The following is a 17,707-nucleotide window of genomic DNA, read 5'->3' as shown; positions in this document are numbered from 1 at the left end:
TAGCAAATGGGGAATCAAGGTGCGTAGTAGTTTCTGATGCTGTTACGTAATGCAATCTGCTGGCAATGACAGCTTCACTGGCTTTTCCCATTCAACAGTTTATTTATTTATTTATAAATTTTTATGTTTTTTTTTTTTTTTTTTTCAAAGGGATAAAAAACAAAATTATTTCTCACAACGACCAGACCCTGGGCCGCTCTCCCTCCATAATAAGTTCAGAACAGACATGGTGGCAGTGACAATTTCACAGGCTTTTCTCATTTAATCTATTAGTTGTTTACAGTTGGAATCTACAAATTTTTATGTAGTTGGAAAGATAATCTCCTGTTAGAAAGGTCGCAAAATGGAAATCATATTTGTAAAATTGGTCGATTCATGATGGTTCCTTTGCTTTTCAGGGCTAGCTTTGTTATTTCCCATATAACGTAGTATTGATAATTTTTCCTCGTATCGTCCTAAAAACAACTTATGAGACGCAGCGGCTGATAGACTGATGCAGTCTCGTTATTAATGGCAAAATAATGACCACTTTCACGTGTCTGTAAAGTGTGTCTTTTTGTAAAAATAAAATAAAAAGGAAGAATAAAAAGAAGAAGTCTCTGCACAGAAAATTTTCAACAGTGTAGCGTACAAGACAAAAAACCTTCTTTCTACTTCATAATTAACAAGTCTCAAGTAAAACTGGGAGAAAGAATAACTTAAAAGATATTCTAGACAGCTGTATGAGAATGCATCAAGCTGCATCATTTCATCACAAATCTTTATTGGCAATGTTTGAAAATAACTAACTAAAAACTAACTTCTATTCTGATGGAGAGATCCGAGTGGATGGCGCAGGTGATAGGCTATTCAGTATCTGATTTGAGTTTTCTCACTGCCCGTATAACTATTTGACCATGATTCACCTCCTCCTTTCTTTCAGCTTACAAATAGACAACGAACTTTAATGAAGATCACACTGCCCTTTAACTTCAGTCAGATATCCTCATCTCAACTCCAAGAATGTCCTTCACTACCTCATATGTCACAAATGCAATTGCTATGGAAGGAACCACCTAAAATGAGAATGGAACTGGTGTTAGGATGTTTCGTACCATATAATCACCCATGTATGTCAAATATAATGCAATAATATGATTCCCAACCACACCCGTCTCCACACCCCCCCCCCCCCCCCCCCCCCAAAAAAAAGGACAAGAAAATGAGCATTGAGTGTCTCTTGAATTCCTTTCCTCAACCTGAGGATTAATTTTGCATTCGTGGATAATACTTGTATAAACATATTGGTTATGTTAGAAGGGTTTTGATAAATTTCTTCTCTTTGCATGAGGCCAAAAGTATTTGGGATTAGAATTTGAGAATTTAAGAGATTATGATGTTCATTACATGTCCACGTGATTCATAGGGAAAATTATTTCCTCCTTTGATCGTTGACGTAGGCTTTCAAAGCTTAACCATGTGTATCTTGGTGTTTATTCTGTGTTTTTAATTTGGTGTGCACGCCTACTTTATTGTGGTGTTTGATTTGGGGTTTGAACATAATAATATCAGTCATATTATACTTAGCTAAGGGTAAATAACCCTCCAATTTACTAATTCAAAGCTTGTAATCTGAAGATAGTTTGATCCTTCCCCAAGACCCAAAAAAAAAACAAAGTTTACTACAGAACCTAATACATTACCTTGACTGAATTGGGAACCAGACCCTTGTATAATGCACCAAATCCCTCATGCCGAACCGTCTTCCTAAATGCATCAACCATTCCAGTATATTCAAGCGGTGCCTTGCTTGCCCCATCACCTGTGACAACTGAAGCAGCATCTTTCCAGCCTACCATTTGCATTCTTCGACGGATGACATCAAGAGGGTAAGCAACTGTCTGGCCGACAGTTCCAGCAGCTGCCCCACATGCAAGCCTTGTTATTACACTCAAATCTGAGTTCTCAACAAGTCCAAATGGTTTACTTTTGATCAAATAGTCTTTCAAAGATTCATACACTGCAAAATTGAGGCCAACATATGGAATCTGCAAGCACCAATAAGGCCATTTAGGACCCTAAACCCACACAAAGGTACAAATTCTAATCTCTATGATATAGCAGCAATGAAGTTAAAAGAAACAGGAGTAGCAGCTCATATATATTGAGTGAAACACAAAAATTTTTAAGATCAATGACAGCATAACCAGATATCCTTCATTCCCATGTGCAACAGCATCTAGCAAGCTATTGAGTGAGGAAAACATCTCACAGGGAAAATTTTCAGGGTAGACAAATTGATTATTAGCTATAATTAAGTGTGCAGCTCACAACAAGAAGACACCACAGATTTCCCAACTCCAATGACAGTACAGTCATGAGCAATTGGGCGCCATAAGGAACCCATTTTGAAAGGGCAAAGTTCGCAGGACATATAATTGAGCAGTAATGATTAAATATCAGAGACATAGCTAACAAAAAAAAAAGAACTAAACCCATTTCTGATCCTCCATAGATGGACTTCACTTTCGACAAATGAGGAGCACATTTATATATATATATATATATATATATATCTGTAGACGCTATTCCAGCTTTATTGGATGTCCCCAGAGTGACAGGCAACTCCAAGGACAGGTAAAATAATTCAAAGGAAAAATATTAATTCCAATAAAAAAATAAATATTCAACTCACTACTCCAATGACAGAAGGAAGCCAGCCTTTGTACAAAGCCCGAGGGCCTTCTTCTCGGAGGACTGTCGAAAGAGCATGAAATATTCCTTTGTACTGTCGAGGAGATTTCTCAGTCTACAACACAAGAACAATGTGAAAACCATCATAATTCTAAGATATAGGGACCACCCAGCACAGCCATGAAATTCAAGGGAAAACACCATGCTGAATGAACTTCATAACGAAATAAGAACAGATACCTGGACAGTTAGCCGACCCCGTACCATGTCCATTGGGTAGGTTGCTGACATGGCTATAATTCCAGCACATGCTCCAGCCCCAAGGCGTAACAGAGGAGTGAGTTCAGCATCCTCTGCAAAACAGGCAGACAAAAATCTCTTAACAATCCACCACCAACATCTTCCCCCCACCCCCACTTTTTTGTTTGTTTGTTTTTAAATCTCTACAACCAGCAGACTGAAAACTACTGCTGAAAAATTAAACAATTCATGTTCAAAAATGCATTCTTGTAAACAAAAAATACTGAATGTGAAAGTTATAATGGTGTTCCTATGGGCAAATCTAGTGCACATCTTTCTTGAATCTTGATATTGATACAACCTCCTAGCGCTTGGGACCCTGAAATCCAATAAGTACTAAACAACCCACTGTTTTCACATAGCATTTGTAGTGAAGTGCAGTTCTTTGGCAAGCATTTAAAAGGCTTTTCCTCTGACAAATGTTAAGATTTGACATACATTGCTGACCCACAAACTGGCAGTTTTAAGCTTTTAGATGGGTAGTATTTATTGTCTGTTTATTTCCCTCCACGTGCAATCGGGCTGCACATATAGAGGAGTGTTAAGTCTTGACATACATCGTTGCCACAACATAATATCTTAAGCTTTTAGGTAAAGTGGTGGCTTAACAACAAACATTTGGGTTGAGAGCTCCATTCCACGAGAATGACTTAAGGTTGTGAATATTTGCCTTCAATTTCCTTTGCAAATAAAACAAATAAAATCATCAAGAGATGTACAGAAATCCCTTCTTGTTGTCTAACTTCAACAGATAAAGGAAATGTTTCTTGGTACTTTAAGTAGACACCAAAACCCCTGATGTTTCCTTAAGAAATAGTAAAATCCCCTATTGACCCATAAGTATAACATCAGAAGCATAAACTGCATAAACACACAATAATGGATTCCATAACAGGTTCATTCATTATGGAGGATTGAATATCTAAGTTTGTCTGTGAAGGTTCAATAATACATGCATAATCCGCTGTTGGCTAATCACCAGAGCAATCCCAAATAATAACTTTAACAATATTAAATCAAAAGAAAAAGGTACAAATAAACAATAAATAAAATATCTCCCAAAAAATATAGCTATTTATCTAAGTATCTTGGATTATAATATGACAAGCACACACAGACACACAACACACGCTGTTGAACATACAATATCCATAGACAGGAAGAGCACATTTATCTCTTTTTAATGAGAGAGAGATCCACCAATTGGTGATCAGGACCTGTTGGCCTCATAAATCATGTACACAAACAATCTAAAAGAAAGACATCAAATAATATAAAAAAGGAAAAGGGAAAGATAGCCATACCATTTCCAGGCTGCTTCCGGTAAAGCCACAAAATACCCCTGTTTTGTGTCAAATAGTAAGCAGAAAAAAAGAGAATGATTAATGAAAGAAATTTTTAAGCCACATGGGTAAAAACATTGAAAATTATTAAACATGTGCAGCTGTGCACCCTGTAAAGATAGAGAAATGAGTTCCAACAACATAAGTACACTGAAATGTGGAACTTAAAAAGTGCTTCTAGTATGAAATACTCTTCAGGCACAAGCTGACGCAATATGAGCTTCAAGGCTTGAAATGGAAATGTTTGGCATTTTTAGGAATTTTGGGTGATCTTGTAGTTTATTAGTATTAGGATTTTTTTTTTCTACTTTATTGTAGAATTTTATAAGCAAATACACTAGTAGATTGTGTAGGGTCTTTATGATTATCTAGGGTTTTTATAATTTAAATATTTTACATTTATGTGTTCTTCAAATTTTTAGGGATTTGGTATTACGTTTCATTAATTAGGGTTTTATATTAATTCCTAAATATTATTTACTTATTTAGTATTGGGAGAAAGCCTATAGAAAGGCTTGATGTCTGACCATGAGGAACAGATTGGAATATTGAGCATTCAACTGAATTTTGTCTTCATTTTTATTTTTTCTTTTAATTTATGGTTTATTTTCCTATTGTTTTCTCAATTTTCATGCATTACTTTCTTGTCCCGGTCTTGCATCAATTTGGTATAAGAGCCTCATCTTGATCCTCCCTCGCTACCATCATCAAACGACCATCCATCACTGCCCACCCCCCCAACCATCAAATAACCATCACTCAAGTCTGACCAGCCACAGTTGAAACCCTAGCCATTGTAATCACAACTGCAGCCACCAGCCACAACACCCAACTAGAGATGTTTAACAACTATTGAATCACCGGAATCTCCTTTCCCTTAAATCATGAGCCACAACTAGAGTGCCATCATCATCAAAGCCTTGCCAACAATAGTTGCAGCATCACAAGCTGCCTGCTGCACATCTACAACCTCACAGAGTTGTGGCTCTTCCGTCTTCCATCTCTGTGTGCTACTGAACGTGAGAACTTCGCAAATCCCCAACTCACAGCCTCAAATTCAATCTTTAATGCTGTTGTTGTAACACCCACTTTTCAGGGTTGCATCCCTACTGTCACACCGATACCCAGTCATTGCCAACAACCGTGGTGACCAAGGGCCAATTTGAGTTGATTCTCTGAGATGTGCTTGAATTGAAGATCTGAAGAGATACCCATGTCCTTGTCAAATGAAGAAATCTGGATCTACAATAATTCAAGAAGGAAAGCACAGACATTGATAGAAGTAATGGCTAGTTTAGATATGGGGACAAAAGAGGCCATGGTTACAACCAAGGACTTAAATTTCGATTTCGACTCAAATTTCGAAGCTCCAAAAGTAAGAAAATTTCGATGAAAATTTCGATTTCAATGTCAATTTCAATTTCGATTTGAAAAATAACAGAAATTAGTAGTAAAGCATAGAATTCTTTGTGAAACTTTAGAAATAGTTAACAAAGATAATAATATAAGTTTTAGGATTAATATATTACGAATTAAACACATCTTTGTTTTGTATGAGGTGGAAAAGTTGTAAAATAGTATATGTATCAAACATATGTGTAAGATAATATACATTAAACATATTCAGTTAATAAAAATGGAATTCATAAATCATTTAAATATTATTTATTATATAAATAATGATAATTTACACATGAATGGTTAAAAAGAATATTACAATAAGTTTTTTTTTCATATAATTTCAAAAGTGCTTGTAATAATCTTTTGTTTTGATAAAATAAATAAAAGAAATTAAAATAGAAATTTCACTTCACTCATAAATTTCTCATTTGAATTCTGACGAAATTTCATCGTATAGTTAAAATTTCGACAAGTTTCGCGAAAAATTTCGAGATTTCAATAAATTTTGGATGATTCGTTGATATTTCGACGGAAATTGTGTAAATATGGAAATCCACTGTCATTTCGATTTCGAGGGTGACGGAAATAGGAAATTTCGATGGAAATTTTGACAATTTCGTGGAAATTTAAGACCATGGTTACAAACGAACAAACCACTCCACCAGTTAAAGAGATAAGCAATCAACTTGATATTGTTAAAACTCAAAACATGGTTGCCTGAAAAAGAGTTTTTTGTTGAATAAGAAAAGGAGAGGTTTGTGCAGATGCTTAGTGAGCTCATGCAACTAGTTGCATTATTTGAGGGCATAAAGAACAGACTTCTAAGCCCAAAGAATCCACAGAGGGGCTTGAGGGGGAAATTGCAGAATATAAGCATCCACGGAGGGTAAGTTTGTTGAGTTCAAGGCTGAAAACATGAGTGATATCACGTGTGTGGAGTTTATCATTCCTGACATAGTTGTCAAATCAAGATTCGAATCGCGAATCAAAATCCCAATTTTAAAATCCTAAATCAAGAATCGAAGCAAATGACATGCATACACCAAAATACTTGCAACAAACAATATAGTGAAATGAATTTAAATTTTAACAATAAATAAAACCATACTTCATTGTATGCTTTCTCTAAACAATAAAAAGTAAAGGAAGGGGTCAAGAAAATTAATTAAAAAAATGAAATTTTATATTTTTTAAAGAATTGAATCAAGAAAAAATAATAAAAAACTGAAATTTTAGCATTTATCAACAATAAAAAAATATATATTCATGTGTAATCTAATTAAAAAACAAAAAACAAAAAAAAAAAAAAACTTAAAGAAAATTGACAAACAATTAAACAACCTACTAAAAAAACGACGATTTATAGCTTACCAAGAACGTGAGAGTGCCACCTTAGCCAACCAATTTTCTTCCCCTTCTCAATGGCAAAACACTATATTGCTCCAAGAGTGGAGAATGTTTTTGTGAGCCAATAGTGGGATTTGACTAGATCTGATAGGTTCAAAATCGTGTGTTGACTTTTTGAGTTTGATCCCTAATTTTGATAATAACGAACCGCAAGTTACTTATGTGTGTATTCAATGCTTGAGCAGACTTAATATTTTAGTGCACACATAAGGAAGAGATGGAAGTCAGGAGGAACATAAAGACCATATCATCTGACGTATTCTATGACGAATCAGAGGAGCAAAAGAAGAAGAAGAAGACATTTGTTCTTATTGTAAATGCATTTTGTTTTATACTTTGGGTCTGTAATAATGATTTGTAATATTTGCATCTCATGCATAATAGGTTTTTATGCTCAAGAGGCCTTAGAATGACCATAGGATCCATCACCCTTCAAACTTAAATGTCATATGCTTGTTTACACAAGGTTGATGAAGCACAGAGACCAAACAGGACTTACATGCTAATTTTAAGTGGTCTCGGGCAACCGAATCCTTGGCATTATAAATGTCTCGGTCGACCGAACACATTAAAGGTCAACAATTTGACCAAACTTCAGCCGGCTGAACAAGATTTGAGCATATAGTCCACGGTCAACCAAAGATGAGATGTGACCGTCCTCGCCTTCCTTAGCCAACCGAACTATTAGTTCAAATTGATCTCGGTCGACCGAAGTTCAAGACTCGGCTAACCGAACCACTCACCGGGCGACCAAAACCACATAACTTTGAAATCCTATCTCCGATGTGCTTAATATTTGAAATATATTTGTTGAGATATTTTCATAAGAAGTTCAAGGTCCTTTGATTATTTGCTTGTTAAATATATTATCTTAAATCAAAGGTATCACTCTCACGTATATACAATATATACACATTGGTTGAGAGTTGACATATAGCTTGACCTTATCTCACTTGAGCATAAATTACTATTATCTGTGAGTGGATTGATTGTGCGTATTGGTACATATCTGCTTAGTGTAAAAAACATCTTTATTGTACACAAATATTTGATTATCTGTTGTATTCCTGACGGGTGGTTAGATGAGGGAGACTAGCCCTGCGAATAGTCCCGAATTGCTCAGACTCGGTTAGGAGAGCACCAAATTTGCTCAGACTCGGTTAGGAGAGCACTGGAGTGGTTCAAACCCAGTTAGGGGAACTAAGTGCACCATCTTGTAAGGTGTTGTAAACGGTGTCGCTCCACCCGTAAGCGAGCAACTAGTGGAATCCTCTTACTTGTGATCTTGAGGCAGGGAGACGTAGGCAGTATTGGCCGAACCCCGATATCATATCGTGTGTTCCTTTATTTTTCTCACTTTAAATTTTCGTACATGTATGTTATCATTTATTGTCTTGATTATTTTATATACATGCTTTGAATGATTAAGAAATACCGAGTCTAATATAACTGTTTTATTTATCTGCTCAGTTTATTGTATTAGGTAATTGGCATATCTTTAGAAAGACCATAGGTTGCGATATACGGCTTGTAGAGTTGAACTTAACATAGGAAAAGTTTTAAAATTCCAATTCACCCCCCCTCTTGGGAATACACCAAAGTCAACATCGTGTGAATCGATAAACTCGTATTGATTCATTAGATTCAAAGGGTGAATCAATAGATCCACCAAACCAAGGTTTTCCAAATGAAGTGGGCCTTCCCTAATATTTTTAAAATGACATTAGCCTCCCTAACATTTAAATATGATAACACTTATTTCCGCCCATTATTCAGCCCTACACGATGGTGTGATATATTCTTCTTAATAATAAATTTGAACCCCTAAGTGGTAAGTGGAAGATGAATTTCGGTGAGAATGCAGGCACCAACCAATTCAAAGCTGGCTCCATTGGAAGATGCTCTCATGGAGTAGAAGATGCATACCTGTGGAAGGATACCAGGTGTTCGCTACTATGTCCATTTCTTCAAAACTTTCTGCAATTTAGATGTCAGATCCGAAGAAGAGGAAACAAGTGATTGTGTTTCTACGAGTATGTACAACGAACGAAGGAGTAATAAGTGTCATCATGTTCAAATGCCATGAGATGTTGAAGTCATTTTTTGGATGTCATGCAGGTCTGCATCTCTTTGGAAAACCAGGGGAATTCGGTATGTTTTAACCCAATTCAAATCTTAGTTTGACAACTATTCCCATGAATCCATCAAGTTTCAGATTTGGTACTCTAGGATGACGTGATGCACCCAAGCATGAAAGCACCACATCATGCAAGCCCATGACTGTTTTTAGTGAGCTATATTTTTTCCCAAAAAAATGTTCCTTTCAAAAGTTTCATAGCAGATTTTGAGCCAGAGGATACTCTGTGCAACCTGGTGAGATAGAAAATGATGGGGAGGTCTTTAGAGGGGAAATGGGGCCACTAAGTAATATGGAATACAGTTATCAAAGTTAAGTTGCATAAGCTGTTGATGTGTGGTTATGGTGAGAGGACCCTATGGCCACATTAAGGAGCCAAGTGCAGATGTAGCCATGCCGAAGAATCAAGTGCATGTGGCAATTCAGATTTGGCATGGCACAGGAGATGGTTCCCATACTCCAGAAGAAGTACATTCAATCTTAATTGATATATTTTACACAATCAAAATCTAGATAATATTCTGATGCAACTTCAATCTATTCTTCGACTTTAAAAATGTTAGCTACAATGACTGCTAATTCTGATAACATACAAATATACAATGCTTTTCTTTCTTGTCATGCAATTATCACTTGTGCAATAATAAAAACAATATGCACTGAATTCCAAGTTCAAAAATCATTTTGGGGCATATCCAAGCAGGCCACCAGCGTAGGAAAATTAGAACAAAAAAAACATTGGAAATTAATGAGATTAAAAATTGAAGAGAAGGAAGCATCGAAGCATACTGAGATGCTTGCTCATAACTAAAAAATTTGACTGCTGAGTTTGGGACAATGCGAGCGCAATTAGTGCCATTGCCTTTAAACATCCCTCGAAAACCCTCAGTTTTCCATATATATTGTAATCCCTGAATTGTCCCACTGTATTTTATACTATGGGGATTCTGAACCTGCATTTTTCAAGAGGAAATAAATGCATACTGTTTTTAAGGCAGCAACAACAACAAAATGGAATTAAGAAAAGAAACAGGCATTCTGATAGTTCACTTTGGGGGTGGGGGGAGTTCAAGAAAACGTCAACAGATCACTTTTCAAGTTAAGAGGTAGTTTTTGGTAACAAGATAATGTATGTGCTCAGTCCCTCAATGCACATTTAATAGGAAGCAAGACAGCTAATTGTTGAAAATATTAATAAGATTAACTCACCGTATGCTCATTGTCCCAACTGATACTGTTTTGAAAGCTTCCATGGTATAATTTATATGATCTCAATACCGAGGACTAGACAAACAATAACTTGGGCAGGTGAATGTTTGCCCTCCCAAAAAATTCAGTTGCACTTATCACTAAAAAGTTACCAATATTATAATGTAAACCCTTATTATGCACTGATGGGAGTCTGTACTTGATAATGATATTATATGAAGGATGGCTAATTATCAGTGATACTTCAAAAAATGAAGAATGCTGCCAGCCTGCCACTCTAGCAAGGCTTGTCCATGATCCCTCTCACTGTTTTTTGGGTCATGTGGCGGAAGAGAAGTAGAAGTCTTTTGAAAGAACAGATGCTTCTCTTACTCTTTTAATAGATAGATGGCTTGGTTCTCTGCCTAGTTGTTTTAGTGGTTTGTAACTTAGATTTAGAAGTCTTTTGAAAGAACAGATGCTTCTCTTACTCTTTTAATAGATAGATGGCTTGGTTCTCTGCCTAGTTGTTTTAGTGGTTTGTAACTTAGATTTTGTTCACTTAAAGTCATTATTTTGCTTCTCTCATAAACTATTTGGGTAGCACCCATTTGGTGCATGTTAATCAATTTTTTCTCTTTTCTGGTTTTCTTTTTAAATTATGATATAAGATCATAATAATAATAATAATAATAATAATAAAAAATGACACTAGGATATAATAACTGCTGAATTATATCAAAGCCATGAATATAAATCTTCTGTAGTTTTATTCAAGGTAGCACTTGGATATGCTTTCTGAAAAACACCACCATAGAACAAGCACTGAACTTTCTTCCTTTTCTTTCTTCTAGTTGATTTTTTATTTTATTTTATTTATGTAAGATCTGTAAAAAGCTGGTCCTATGAATAAAAGTGAGTCAAGGCAGCTCCGAAGCTACTTGGGCTCAACTCACTCTATAGCTATACTTAGCTCAACTCCATTTGAGTTTAAGTTAAGCTCATGCTACTAAGGTAGCTTGACAAGTCAAGTTCAAGTAACAAAATTCTACTTGCCAGCCTAATTGAGCTCTTGTTATTATTATTTTTTTAAACACATTGTATAATAGCTTATGTATTTTATACATACACTTAATATTACTCTATAAGTAAATTGAGCTTAATTGACTTGAGCTTGACTTTTAAGGGCTCGCAGTTAAGTCAAGGTCAGGTTCAAAAATTTTAAGATTAACCAAAGTTTAAGTCAAGTTTGGGGCATAAAATTTTCGAGCAAGGCAAGTTCAACCATCATTCTTCGTTGATTTGACTCAGCTCAAATACACCCCTAGTTGATCCAATAACATAATAAGCAAGACAGAAAAAATAAAAATAAAAATAAAATAAAATGGGATTAATTGTTGTAGTAGAGAGAAGCCAACAGGAAAGTGGGATATTGATAGCATGGAGAAAAGTTTGTGCTGGTGGCAACAAGAATAGCAGAATAGAAGGAGGTCGTGGCAACTTCAATGGCGGTGTCAATAAAACAATTAACCAAGCCTTGTGAGGCCCACTACATGAATCCTTTTCTGCCAATCTACACGATCATAGGCAATTCCATCCGATAATTTAAGGGCTATTAAATCCTTATTCACTATTTCATTCCAAGTTATATTAAATCTATACCTACCCCTATAACTAGCTCACTCCTCAAAAAGTGCACTATTTGGCCTACATTACAGACTTGCAGGTGACCAACCATCTCAGCCGCCCCTCCCTTATCTCATCTTATGCTCATGCTATGCTAATTTACCATAAATACGTTCATTTCTTAAATTATCTTTTAACGTTATACGACCCCTCCACCTTAGCATTCTCATTTTAGCAACTTTTACTTTTTAGATCCAACAACATAATGATAGTGTTCATAGTGAAATTAATGATTTTATGGTTCTGGCAATGGTAAGAAAAGGCATATAAACGAGTTATTATAGTAATGGTGCAGTGCTGCTAATGACAGTGTTCAGTAGAAACAGTGCATGCATGCACAATGATATAAAATTATGAGGATTTTTTTTTTGGGAGGGAGGGGAGGGGGGGGGGGGGGCGCTGTGGGAGCAGTAAACAAAAAAAATCTACCTGGAGCAAAATCTTTAACCGTTCTAAGGGAGCAACTGCAGTACGTGACCTACAAAGAAATTGTACATAACTTCATTTAGTGCAAAACAAATTACTAAATGAAGAGCATGCTTGGACATTGCAACAGTGAAAACAGTGTGCATACCAATCAAGTGTATAAAATGCATAGAAATAAAAGCAAACATGGCAAACATTTTTGATGAAAAATTCAAGAATGCTGAAAAGGCATTTTAAACGACAGCTGAATGTTTTAATCATGATTGCTAATATAATGTTTCAAAAGACTCAATCAAGGCTTGTCACTCGCCTTGAGACTCACCTCAAGGCAAGGCAGGCCTAAAATGCCTTGAGGCTCAATCTAAAATACTGAATTCCAAAAAGGCTAACGTATTAGCTGCTAAGGATGACACATTTGTATAAAAGGCATGCACCTTTTTAGATGAAACTTATGCATTTTGGGTGCATTATTCTCAAGTTAGATTTTTGGCTAGAAAATTTTAACTCCATGTTTACATAAAAGAATGTCATGATGTGATTATATGAGTTGATTTCTAAAACTCTTGAACCTCAATCTTTCCAAAATAATTGAGAGTTGATCTAATGAGTTAATTTCCTAAACCTTTGAACCTCAACCTTTCCAATATAGTTGAGATATCTTAGATCATGAAAATAATTTGAAATTTGTAATGTTATAGCTATCTATTATACGTCATGATTTACGTAATGAATTCAAGTTAGCAATTTTTAAATGGTCAACAAGTGGTTTGCAAATTGTATTTGATTTTTTTACATTATATTTGTGATTAATTTTTTCTTCATTTTTAATACGTATGTAATTCATTTACATATTTTTATCTATATATAAAACACTAGAAAGGCTTAGATCCCAATAGATCAAGGCTTACGTCTCACCTCTTAAGGGTTAAAACTCCTCGCCTTACGCCTTCCCTTTTTAAAACATTGGCTAATAGCCTGATACCATTTAGAAACAATTTGCGACATTGATCAGTTTCCACCCATGTACCCACACCCAAAAATCTGGTTTCTCTAGCAGCAGTATTAGTTTTTGTTTTTTTTTAAAAAAAAATTACATGCTTGATATGAAACTAGATCTGGTTGGGAAAAACATTTTCAAATCAAGGACAACTTTTGGCAGCTTTAGGGAAAATCCTATGGAAACATTAAGAAGACCAAGGGAGAACATTTTGGGAATTCTTTAGAACATTTTCACAATCCCAACTCCTAGGTATTTCCAAACTAAAAGGTCCAAATTCCAACAGGCAGCTGGTGGATAACAACACCCTACTCCTCAAATCTAGTTAATTAGGTACAATTGCTAGCCTTGATTACAAAAGAATTTGGAAATTAAAAAAACAAAAAAAACAAAAAATAAGAAAATAAAAACCAAAAAAATCAAGCCTAAGACAATGGGGCAATGTAAAATTGTGATTCCACATCTTCCATATCTACGCAACACCTACATATTCTACTAAAAGAAATTGGAGTCTCAGCAAGGAAGCCACATAAATCAATATGAGGATGAGTGGATATGATGTTGCTTTTTAATTTGTATATATCATCTTAATTCTTGTCATCAATAGGATTGACTGACTTTGAATATCTAAACCCACAAATGACTGGAAAAAGCAGACGGCTGTCACTTACGAAGACACTGTTTTCTTCAATATCATTCTCCACCAAAATTCTCAAGTTGGCACTTTGGTCCCATGCATATAGACCTCACCAAACGTGAAAACAAGGCCTATAACCACTTCCTTTCAACTGCACTCTAAAGAAAGATTGAACACTTAATAACAAAGAAAAACGAAACCCTACAAAACACGAAAGCTTGTTCGAAGATATGCAACTGTTTTATGAAATTTGAGACTGCCTGATGACTATAAAATGTTCGCAACAATGGTTGAAAAGCAATTTTCCAAAGAATAAAGGACCAAATGACCATCAAAATCCATTCTTTCAATTGAAATGAACGGAGACTAATAAAACTGAAAACACTAGAACAACTAAGAGTGTAAGACAGCTAACCGCATAAAACCAAAAGCAACAATAACGACAAAAAAACAATTAAAAAAGTATATAAACAAAAATATGATTGAGAAAAGAAAAAACAAAACAATCAACATTAAAAGGTGAATAAGAAAAACATTAATCTGGGAAGAAAATGAACTCACACTCCTCCGGCTACTCCTCCGGCGACAAGAGACTTGCAGATGCTGAGGAGAGCATGCCGAGGCGCCTTAACTCCTTCGCTGGCGAGCTTCGCCTCTTCGGCCAGATTGACGATCGTCTCGACAGCAGACTCGCTTCTTCTCTTCCCAACCACGTCTTCCGACGCCATTACACCTTAAGGATGGATGGAGCTCGCCGGAACCCTAGGACTGACAGTCAGCTTTCCTCGCCGTCCGGTCGCCGTCGATCGCCGAACCAGGGAAATTAAACCCGCATTCGAACGGCGACTTCCGATAGGGAGTGAGAGAAGAGGAAGGTATTTTCGTTAGGAATGGGAAAACAAAATTAGAGCCTCTGCAGCTCTGCTCTCCTACACTGCCCAATTGCTAGGCTTTTGAGTATTAGTGGTTATATTTATTCATTTTTATATTTTTTAACTTGACATTTTTCTCAAATTATTATTTTTTTAATATTAAATAATTAAAAATTATAATATTATAAATCAAAGGGGTGTGAATCTAAAATGCAAATGTCAAATATAAACAATATTTTTCTTATGTGCACACGATCTTGTACTGCATAAGATCTGAATAATGGAACGTTTATTTTCACATAATTATTTTAATATTATTAAATAATAATTGTTAGGAGATAAATAAATTATTATTTGTTATGAGACATGTATAAAGGAAAGATTTTTATCGATACAAATCAAACTTCGTATATCTACAACTTCTATGAAATGGGTCCACAAGACAACACATAATATGTTCGTGAGAATTATTAATGTGATATAAATTATCATAAATAATATTTACGAGAATTCAATGTGAGTGTTATTATTATTTTAGTATTATGTGCTTAGGAATTGGTTAGCCTAATGGTAAACTAATTCATTTATATTATTTTTTGTCAAGTGTGAACTTGCAATAAGCTTATACTAGACAACAGGAGATAACTCATGTCTCCTTCTATATCCCTATCCACTCTTAGGAGTCGAATTTGAAATATCTTATGTAAAAGTTTCAAACTTTAACCCCTAAAACACCCTTTAGAATATTCATATCACTAACTATCATTTTATATTATTAACAAAGAGGGGGTGAGAACTTTTAGTTTCACCTTTACTTTATTTTATTGTGTGACTTTTTTTTTTATTTCAAATATTTCTAATTTACCCTTACTTTAATTAACATCAAAATTATACAATTTAATATTAAAATTTTAAAAAAGTGCCTAGCAAAAATAACACAAATACTAATGCCTCAAATATCATAAGTTTTTACTATAATTAGGACTGATTTCATGCATATTGTGTATGGTACAATCACATTAGAAGTGCGTAATATTAGGTTACTCCAAACTTCAATAGTAAAAAAATAAAAGTAATTTTCAAAACTAGCTTTGAACTATTTCACAGTTTTCACTTTTCCGTCAATATTCTCTCTTTTCCTGATCCATAATCTTCTCTTCTCGAGCATGTTCTTTTTTACTTTTTCTCTCTTTTCTTTTTTCTATCATCTATTTTTATCCCCTCTTGTTCTTTTTCCTCCTATTTTTTCCCCTTTCTTAGCCAATTATCTTATTATTTTTCTTCTCTTGTTCAAGCCAAATGACTCAACGGGCTTCTCAAAAGTCACAACAAAAACACTAATGAGTGGCTTTAGACTAACAATTTTCAATGGTCTTAGACCCAATTCCGAATCACTCAAATTATACACGCGTAAATATATAGATTTTATTTTTTAACCAATATAGAAAGATTGACAATTTTTTTTTTGAAAAAAAAAGGATAAAAGATACTAAACTCCTCTCAAGTTTGTCAAAAGATACTGACCTCCTTTGAAATTTCAAAAATTATATGAACTTCTCGTAAAGTTTCAAAAATTCCATAAACCACTATTGAGATTTGCTAAAAAAAGACACAAATATTTTCTTATATTTTGTAAAAGATCAAAATTTTTTAGAAGTGTAAGTATCCCAAAAATTAAACATTAGGAGAAGTTTGATATTTTTAAAATCTTAATGTAAGTTGTTAAGAGTTTTGATATATTAGCAAAAGTCATTTTCTTTTATTTGTCAAATTTTAAGAAATACTTATATGAGAAAGTAGGGGTGTACAAAAATTATCAAAAAACAGAAAATTAGATTGAAACCGAATCGAAATCACAAGCGATTCGATTTTTTGGTATTCGATTTTGGTTTCGGTCTTAGAAAATATAAATTTTCGATCAATTTTGGTTTCGGTTCCCAAAATATAATCGAACGGAAAAATCGAAAAAAATCGATTTAAATTCAAATTATATATATAAATTAATATAATTACTTAATTAGTATGTTAATAAATAATTGGCCTATTTAAATATTTAGAAATCAAAATGCCCAATAGATTTTCAACAATTCTTTTGAAAAACAATTGTTAAATATTTAGAAAATCAGTTAAAAATCGAAAAAAATCTTAACTGAATCAGCGAATATTTGATTCTTCTAGGGATAATAAATTCGATTCGATTTGAGTTTTGGTTTGAAAATACTAAAAATCGCAAAGTTTGGTTTGATTTTTTGTTTGATCCATAACTGAACCGTAATAAATCGATTACACCCGTATGTTGTGTGTGTGTGCATGCGCGTGTGTGTTTGTGTGTGTGTGTGTGAGAGAGAGAGAGAGAGAGAGAGGGACCCATATCCATTGGGATTAGAATGATCTAAGATTATTAGATATGTGGATGGTATAAAATGTCCCATGATGTTAAAAAAAGAAAAAAAAAAAAAAAAGGTTTCCTTGATGAGTCACGTGTCACTACCTCCTTAAATGCCAGAAAATGGGAGTAATTTGATTTTCTTGTGGCCACAAATGATGGAATTGTCTGTATATCCACATCCAAACACTTGGCAAATGGATAATTCTGTGTGTGAATTTTGAGTGTTAAATTTAAATTAAAAATAATGTTTA

General features: G+C 34.5%; 1 protein-coding gene across 1 annotated transcript; it reads right to left on the bottom strand.

Annotated features, from left to right (window-relative positions):
* Positions 1-628: 628 nt before the first annotated feature.
* On the bottom strand, positions 629-15,150 carry LOC131158201 (mitochondrial adenine nucleotide transporter ADNT1-like). Its single transcript, XM_058112893.1, has 8 exons — positions 14,757-15,150; positions 12,565-12,613; positions 10,051-10,214; positions 4,278-4,315; positions 2,914-3,026; positions 2,675-2,788; positions 1,683-2,027; positions 629-1,055 (listed from the first exon to the last, which is right to left on the bottom strand). Exons 1-8 carry the CDS (start codon positions 14,921-14,923, stop codon positions 972-974), a joined length of 1,074 nt encoding a protein of 357 aa, XP_057968876.1. The 5' UTR covers positions 14,924-15,150; the 3' UTR covers positions 629-971.
* Between the last annotated feature and the right edge of the window lie 2,557 nt (positions 15,151-17,707).

This window comes from Malania oleifera, chromosome 6, assembly GCF_029873635.1.
Source record: "Malania oleifera isolate guangnan ecotype guangnan chromosome 6, ASM2987363v1, whole genome shotgun sequence".
Lineage (NCBI taxonomy): Eukaryota > Viridiplantae > Streptophyta > Magnoliopsida > Santalales > Ximeniaceae > Malania > Malania oleifera.
Note: the sequence above shows the minus strand (reverse complement) of the source record. Positions and strands in the feature narration are given on the sequence as shown.